The sequence below is a fragment of the Hydra vulgaris genome, chromosome 06, assembly GCF_038396675.1.
Source record: "Hydra vulgaris chromosome 06, alternate assembly HydraT2T_AEP".
Classification (NCBI taxonomy): domain Eukaryota; kingdom Metazoa; phylum Cnidaria; class Hydrozoa; order Anthoathecata; family Hydridae; genus Hydra; species Hydra vulgaris.
The window spans coordinates 13,665,001-13,674,436 of record NC_088925.1 but is presented as its reverse complement, the minus strand read 5'-3'; the positions used below and the strand labels follow the sequence as shown (position 1 = coordinate 13,674,436).

The following is a 9,436-nucleotide window of genomic DNA, read 5'->3' as shown; positions in this document are numbered from 1 at the left end:
CCGAAATTATTGCTAAACTAGCATCTAATATTGGACTTAGTTTCAACCAAATTGCGAATCCATTGGTGCAAAAGCTGAATGAAAATTACACAAAGGTTGAAGCTCCCAAAAACGTTGAGAGAGTTCGTCAGACAGTTTATAGCTCATCAGCGTAAGCGAGGGACAAAGTGATGAAGGTAATAACGCTGATAAAATCTAATGAAGGAAAGTTTTCCTATGTGAGTGATGAGGCAACGTTTAAACAAATTAAAGTAATGAACATCCATATTTTTTAAAATTGCAAACTCCGAGATAATTTTACACAATACGAAAATTTTCAAGAAAAATGCTATGCAACGACCTCACAAGTAGCTAGCGTTTATTGTTTAACGGAGCGTAACAAATGAAAATAAAAAATTCAAATTAGTTTCTTTGTAAGTTACTTGTAAGTAATCGCAGACATAAAAAGAAATTTTGATTCTACAAACATAAAAAAACCAGATATGGGGCGATTATTTAAAAGCAATTTATGTTACTGATAAAAACCCAATTTTATTTTTTAACGAATATTTGTATAAATATACTAAAAATTTTAGTATTAATAGTTGTTTAAAATTTGATCTTTAAACATAAATATAATTCTTGATTGTCATCTGATCTATAAATATTTTAGTTTTACAGCACTTTAATTTTTAATGTTATTGTTATTATTACTTTTAAAGTTTTGTGTCACTCTATTATAATGAATTTGTCGAACAGACTAAAAAAAAAAAAGCTATTGAAGCATTAGTTCCAGATATTAGAAAAAGGGTGTGTGGAATTAAAAATTCAGTATCGAAAGGTCGACCGCTAGCCTGTAATCAGGTCAGTTTAATAAAAGCAATAGTAGATATTGGCATGAAAGGGTCTGCTTCTGATGATAGGAGAAGAACTGAAATGGTTCGAAATGTAAAAACATTAAATAACTTGGTTGAAGAATTGAAAAATCATGGTTACAATCTCTCGAGATCAGGAGTTTACTTAAGATTACTTCCAAGCAGATCATTGAGAACAGAAGGAAAAAGACATGTTAAAACTGCACCTGTCCGGTTAATAAGAGCACAAAATTCTGAGCATAAATATCATGCAGACACAAAATTTGCCAAATCATCCCTTGAAGAACTTGCGGCAGTTTTGGGTCCTAATGAAGTGACGTTTCACTCCCATAATGATAAAACCAGGGTGCCGATTGGATTGACAGCTGCAAGCAAACAAGCACCAATGATGATGCATATGGAGTACAAGGTAATTTTAGCTGATCATAATTTTGTAATTGCTCCTCAACACAAACTTATTCCTTCAGTAATTGCAGCCATAAAAATTAAAAAGGAATCCATGGAAAAACAAGCAGTCACATACTCTGGCGCAACATACATAGCAATCAGATGTACAAAACATGATTCATCAACAGCACTTAGTCACTTAGAAGACATGAACAGAATAGACCATCTTCCTGCATTTAAAAGCAGCTTATTTACTGAAGATGGAGTTAGCAAACCAGTCATGATTATAATTGTTGATGGTGGGCCAGATGAAAATCCAAGATATGAAAAAACAATTCATTGTGCCAAGGCTTATTTTAAAGAGCATGACCTTGACGGAATGTTTGTGGCCACTAATGCTCCTGGCAAAAGTGCCTTTAACAGGGTAGAGAGAAGAATGGCTCCGCTAAGCCATGACCGAGCAGGAATTATGTTTCCATTTGATCATTTTGGAAGCCATCTTAATTTAATAGGAGAAACAACAGACAAAGTTATGGAGAAGGCAAACTTTGCCGAAGCAGGTGAAGTTCTTGCACAAATTTGGTCTAGCACAGTCATTGATGGATTTGAAACTAAAGCCGAGTACATAAAACCAAACAGTGAAAAATGTGTACAGTTAAAACATTTCGGAGCAGAGTGGGATGCTAAACATATCAGAGAAAGTCAATTCTTCCTTCAAGTTGTAAAATGTAGTGATCAAAAATGCTGTGGTCATCGTCGCAGCTCACTGCTTCATCTTATTCCAACTGGTTTTCTTCCACCACCAATTTTTTTGTTCCAAGGAGAAGATGGTCTTGAATGCAATAATACAAAAAACAACTTTGTATCTCTCTTTTTAAACTTATCACTTTACAAAACAATTTTGCAAAGAGATAATCCCAATGGATTGCCATACGACTACTCATGTCTATGCATTCAAAATTCCTTACCAAAAAGAATTTGTACCAATTGCAGTTTATATTTTGTAACTGTCAAGTCAATGAAACAACACAAAACAGTTTGCTCAAGTATTGGATATTCGAATAAGATTCAAAAAATTAGACCTCAACACCTAGTTGCTCAACGTTTATCTGAACTCATGTGTGCCTTTTTAAGTTCGAACAAATAAACAATTGAGTGGTATGATCAAGACGATGTTGATACTTCTGACCTCAACTGGCCTTCAAAAATTATTTAAAAACATGGAACTCCAATACTTGAAGGACAAGAACAAAGTCCGATTTGGGAACAAATTTAGTTTTTAGAAAGATATAAATCAATTGTATTTTTTTATAAAAATAAACTATTACAATTGAATCGATGTATACAAAAACTTTTTAAGTCATAAAAACTATTTTTAAGTCAGACAACTTTAACTATGTATAACACATATATATATATATCACAAATTTTGATATATATTTCAACAAATCTAATATTTAAAGATGTCAAAAAGCACCCAGATTTTTTTTTGAATTCATTAAAGTAATAATTTTGGATTTAATAAGTTTTTTCTTGTTCCCCGAAAAAATAGTTTTTATGACTTAGAACGTTTTTGTATACATTGATTCAATTAAAATATTCACTTATAAATTTTTTTTTTTGTCTTTGTCACGTCACACAGGGAGGGGAGAAGGGGGTTCTTCAAAATGCCACAAAATGTCACATGGGGGAGGGGGTGTTAGAAAAACGACAAAAAAAGTATCACATATTATTTGAACAGCCCCTTACAACGACTTCATCACATTTGATATGATCATGAAATCCATCTTTGTGTGATACGAGTACTAAAACGTAAAAAGATAATTGCAGATATCAATCGAGCGAATAAAAATATATTATTAAACGAAAGCAAAGAAGAATCACATGTTAGCATGTACATCTCAGAAGTTTTGCAACGCACCAAGCGTGCTTAGTTTAAAAAAAAACGAAGAAGAAGATGAAGACGAAGATGAAGCTGAAGCAAACTTTGACGAAGAAAACGTGGAAGATGAAGAAGCATTTGAGTACGATCCTGCATTGCCTAATACTAAAACTCTCGAAGATGTTCGAACTATTGTAAAAAAAATTCGTATACAAACTTAAACTATTCAAAGAGCTTAATGAAAATGCTTAATCTCTTGGAATCAAATTCAAATTGCTAGTCGATGGAACAGTGCATTGAAAATGTTGAAAGCCTTCAAAGACATAATCCCAGCAATGAAAAAACTCTTAAATCATTTGGACATGATTTATTTAGAGACAAGCATTCCTGAATTAGTAGCAACTCTTCAACCATGTAAAATGGCTATGGATGCCATGAGTGGCGATGATACTGACTTGAACATTGCAGGAGACGCATTAGAACTTTTGTTAGAGGAATTGCAAACAAAGAAAAGTTTTATTTGTGCTCGTTTGATTGAAGAAATTGAAATAGAGATTCTTAAAAGACATCTGATCTTAACTGTTAGTCTGCTCGCATTTCTCAAAAATCCAGAAATTCTTGAAGAGCCGAAAGTGTCCCCATTCTTACTCTCATCAAATAAAGAAATTATTGAAGAAGCGAAAAGACTCTGGCAAAAACATTTTTTCACTCCATCCAGTAATGATGACAGTGATGATATTGTGGAAGTTGCATCTGAAGTTCATCAGACAGTCGAACAGACCCCCAATGATCCTAAGTTACGTCTTCTTGCTTCCTTAAAACGTCGAACAACTTGAAAATTTGTTCCAAAGCTCAAAGATCCACCTAGAAAGAAAAGAGAATCCAATGCCCGGCAACAAATCCAAGTCACTGATCCTAATGATTTGACTGCTGATGAATTTAAAAGCTACGTTACGACTGGATTCAAATCAGAAAAGTTATGCATGTTAGAAAATGCGTTGAAATTAATCGAGCCAACATCGATTCGATGTTGAATCGATTAATTTCAGTTTATTTCCATAGTTTTTTATTTTTTTATTTTTAATTGATTTGAATTTTAGAGCTGTAGCATAATTATTTTACATGAAAAATATTGTTTAAAGTTGAATCTTAAGTCAGAAAACGCATATTTGCGAAAAAAACAAATCAAAAAAATTATTTTAAAAAAACATTATTTATAGTTTTTATAAAGGTACTATTGACATTCATTTTAAATGGTTGTCTTTTTTTAATTTTTTTACCAACGCTTGATTATTTCTTTTGCGACATGTTAATACTTTCCTTTATGAACTGAACCAAGTTTAACAAGTATACCGTCGCTGAAGATAACGCGATTTAAAACTTTCTGCAAAGCACCAATTACTTAGTTGTTCTAAAAAAAATGCAAAATAAAGTCCAATTTCTAATGTTATTAACTCAACAAAAATATTATTAAGGCACTTATTCCAATTTATTTGAATTTCGTTCTCATCCAGGTTTTGTGTTTGACCGTGAAGACATTTGAATTACAACTTATCAGCGAACAGACAAATAAAATTTTATAAGTTCGTAAATCAACTCGGTGTATCGCAACAAATACTACAATTTATTACCTTTTATCAGTATCACATTGATCTAATACTAACTCAGCAGCTTTTTGTGCGCTCTTATAGGCAGTAATGCCGAATATTGTTTTCCGTAAGAGTATACAAATGCATATTCATGCGACATACGTTCTTTTTCTATTTCTCAAAAATGCAAACTAATGTAGCTGCGCAGCCTGTTTTTAGTTGGGCCAGTATTAATTTTTTTATTGATACCACTACTAAGCACATGATTTCGGATCAACGTTGGGTTTGTATTAGTAAAAAAAGCCAACATTTGAGATGGTTTTACATATATCCATTGTATGTGTGTTTGCTGAGTTAGAATGAGTTAACAGGGGGTATAAGTTGATGAGTGATTTTTCGGAAAATGTAGTATAGAAAGTTGAAAAGCAATTCAAAATTTGTTATTTAGATTTTAGAGCTATTACAAGTTATAAAGTTGCAATATTAAGTAACTACAATGTTTATGTTTACACCCAAAAATATAGATTATTATCTACACGAAAATATAAATATAATTAAAATATAGATACCTTAAAGATTGGAGTATATATTATAAACTTTATCTAATTTATTCTCTGATTATATTTAAATCTCTTCATAATATTTAGCAAATTTGACCCTTTTAGAAAGTCAGTCGGCGAATTTAGACAGACCGTCGGCAAATGTAGACCAGTCGGCAAATTTCAAAAAACGAGGACCTTTTTTTTTGTGCGGTGCTATTAAAATTTAGTTGTGTGGTACAATCAATGGCGTCGCGAAATGGTAAACAAAGCCCAGAGGGCTGCCAAGTCTCTATTTACTTACATTTATATTTATATTCCTATTTTTAGAACTGCAGAAAGTGTGTGTTGCATTGGTACTGAGTAGAGTTAGTAGTAAAAATAATTTCTATTTTAGTAATCCTTCTTTAAATCCAACGTAAAATAAAGCTTATCTACTAAGTATAAAAAAAAGTTGCTTTTTTAAATATATTTTTTATTTCAAGGATTTTCGAATCCATTTTTTTGTCCTTTGTTATCTAGCAATTAATTAACAAGTGTATAAAAATAAATGCTTAGCTAAAAGATTAAATTCATTTATAAATCATTCTTACAATCAATAAATATGATCTAATTGCGCTCCGTGCTATTGCTCGATGTTCTTTATAAACTTTTTAGATAATTAAAAAAAAAAAAAAATTTTAAATATGCTGATGAGAAAGTAAACCCTTTAAACTCCTAAAGTACAGAGGATCAGGGGCGGAAACAGCATTTTTTGGTGTTTGAGCAGACATGGAGCAAGCTATTATATGTTTAAACTTATGTCAATTAATTTAATTAATTTTATAATAAGTACAAACATATGTTTATACTTATATATCAATTAAGGATGATTTGCAAAAAATTGCGTTAAATGGAGCCTGGAAACAAAAATGCCCTAAAACTCGCCCCTTGGCCTAAAAGTGAGAGCAACAAGTTGATAAATTATTACTTTTACTATTCTCAATTAGACTTTAATTCATCACTAAATTTAAAGTTTCAAAGTATAATCTCACAGCATTCAAAAAATATGACCATATAAAATTTTTAACCTCCCCCCCCCCCCATATTAAGAAGAGGGGTACAAACTTTATAAGGTTATTATTTTCTTTTGAAAAACTGCTTTTTTTCTTTTTTCAATCAATCTTCGAATAAAAAGAGTTCGAATTACAAGAGTTCAACTGTTGTAATCTTTAAAGTAATTAATTATTTTTTGGCTCGGTTTTTAGCCCTTTTCTGACTTCTTCTTGCCTCAGCCATGTAAATGCACTTTTTATATGATTAAAAGTGGGAATTTTCTTAAAAAGTATTTACTGCTTCTTTATACAATATACTAAGTTTTTGTTCATAACTGTTTTAAGCGGGTACTTATACCGGACCCTAAAAAAAGTTTTTAGTGGTATGTATTATTAACTTATATGCGATAATTTCGAGAAATTTCCTAATATAACTAATTTCTAACATGGCTACTACAGAGGTATTGACTGCTCGCCATCAAGATGAAATGATGGATATAGATCAACCAAATTTTAACAATGTGATATGTGATAATGATAGTGATATCACTGACACGGAAAAGCCTACTCCTGTTGATCCAAAGTAATTTTAAAAATTTTTTACTGAAATTTTTTAAACGTGTGATGAGATTTATCCTACCATTATCAAATTAGCAATTTTTCGTATGGCATATGTTTATTAGAACGGCTAAGTATATATTTTTTAAAAATTAGAAAGATATAGATTTTATAATAAAAACCAATGCTATAAATTGTGTTTTGTAAGCGTAAGTCATCTAAGTATTCATCTAGTTCTTTTGAGTAAGTCATCTAGTTCTTTTGAGTAAGTCATTTAGTTCTTTTGAGTAAATTTTTATATAATTCAAATGTCAATTTAAATTATGTTAAAATATCAGTTGTTTAGTTGTTAATAATATAAATATAATAAAAATAGCTATGACAATATGCATGTATATATATATATATATATATATATATATATATATATATATATATATATATATATATATATGTATATATATATATATATATATATATGTATATATATATATATATATATATATATATATATAATATATATATATATATATATATATATATATATATATATATATATATATATATATATATATATATTTAAATGTATTAAATGTAGCACAAGTATAAAAGCAAAAATAAAATATGAAGAAATCATATACTATTATTATTATCATACAAAAGGAATATATATTGTTATAAATTATTTATAAATATTCATTTTAAATAAATTAGCCCAAAGTATCTTTAATTTCAAAATCAAACGCAGTTTCTTCACTTTCACTCAATTCAGGTGTTTCTTATTTACCCCAACTCAGATATGTTGCTAGTGTAACTCTGTTACCAGAAGATGGCATTTTCTTTACTAAAACTTTACTTTTTAACTTTGAAAATTTGAATAACTTGAAAACTTAGATAACTTGAAAACCTTAATAACTTGATAACTTTATATCAGAGACTCAATTTATAATATAAAAATCGATTAGCAGTCTGTTGATTATAAATGAGATATTCGATTATAGAATAATACGGAACAGTTATAGCTGTTTGAAATAACTTTTTCATTTTTTATTTTTAAATCAGAATATTCAAAAACAATTTTTTTCATAATTTTTTAAGCATTTCCAGAATAAAATAGTTTCGTTTTTTGACTAGTAGAACAAGCAGTTTTACAAAATTACATCATATGTGAAGTTTTCAAAAGAATACCTAAATAAAAACATAAAAATATTATACTTTATTTTTACCGAAAATTTCTCTCTCTCTATATGTATGTATATGTATATATATATATATATATATATATATATATATATATATATATATATATATATATATATATATATATATATATATATATATATATATATATATATATATATATATATATATACAAATGACCAACCTGTCAGCGCTTTTTCATGTGCTGGCATTAAATTTCAAATGGAGAAGACTGATATATATACAGGGGCTATTCTAGACCACTTCAACAGCGATGACCGTATTTGAATGCTGCCCAAATTAAATATTAAAGAGCCTTTTTTTTATTTTATGGTTTTCATGGCAAATATTGTTTTATTTTTTTTGTGAAAAAACGTATATTTAAGTTTATTAAAATTAAAGTTAATGCTTGGGTGTAACTTAACTGTCAAATTTGTTTAAAAATTCATTAAATATTGTTCAATATTTAAATCTTATTTATTCTTAAAATATAATTAGCTCATTTTTATCGCAAATGTTTTTTCGGTTTTTTCTTCCTAAACATTTTTTTTTTTTTACTAAAAATTAAATTTTAAACAAACGTGTTCAAGGCTGTATCAAAAATTTGCACAAAATGTAAGTTTTTTTTTATAACACAATTAAGGTGCAGCAATTATTTTTTAATAAATGATATATATAACAATATAATTTTAACAAATGGTATTTCGAAAAATAATCTTTGTTTTCACAACAAAATCACTAATAAAATAATTAACTTTTAATAAATAAAATAGATGGGTGTTAACCAGGAATAAATTTGATACAGCGTTTTAATAAAATTAGGAATTTGTCAAAAAATTTCCCAATCCTTACCCCCCCCCCCCATCCTTCTTTCCTGATATTAAAATGTGTTCCGGAAATGCGTGGGATTTTTTCTTTTACTATTTCTTCGTCTACTCCACCGTAGCGCTGCATACATTGACAGGACAGCACTAAAAATAAATTAAAATACCGTCTGTAACATATTGAAGATAAATATGAAATCAACCAAAAATTAGATGTAGTTTCACAACGACACGGCAAATTAAGCTCCGATTTTCAAAGATATATTAGGAATTATATATTTTTATATTATAAAATAATCAGTGTATATTAATTAATTGTTATTAAGAATAATCTATTTGATTTCTTTTTAATCATAATATATCATTGCCATTTTCATTTTAAGAGAATTCCTTTGAATATAAATATTTTTTTAAATGGTGGGTATTAAATGGCGATTTTTAAAGTAATATAGCAATTTATGTTTAATGAAATCTGCGCGGAAGAGAGCCCATGATCTTCTACATCTAATTATTATTCAAATTCTGCTTGATGTCCTCTATTAATGAACCCTTACACCATCATGTAATAA

The 9,436-nt window shown here is 28.8% G+C and overlaps 1 protein-coding gene across 1 annotated transcript in view; it reads left to right on the top strand.

Moving 5' to 3' along the window:
* The first annotated feature begins 6,507 nt into the window (after nucleotides 1–6,507).
* The window catches only part of LOC100197537 (dnaJ homolog subfamily C member 7), a 37,043-nt gene continuing 34,114 nt past the window's right edge, over nucleotides 6,508–9,436 (top strand). Inside the window, exon 1 of the mRNA XM_065799269.1 lies at nucleotides 6,508–6,868. Coding sequence (XP_065655341.1) covers nucleotides 6,732–6,868 — 137 coding nt within the window. The 5' untranslated portion in view covers nucleotides 6,508–6,731. The remainder of the gene's footprint in view (nucleotides 6,869–9,436) is intronic.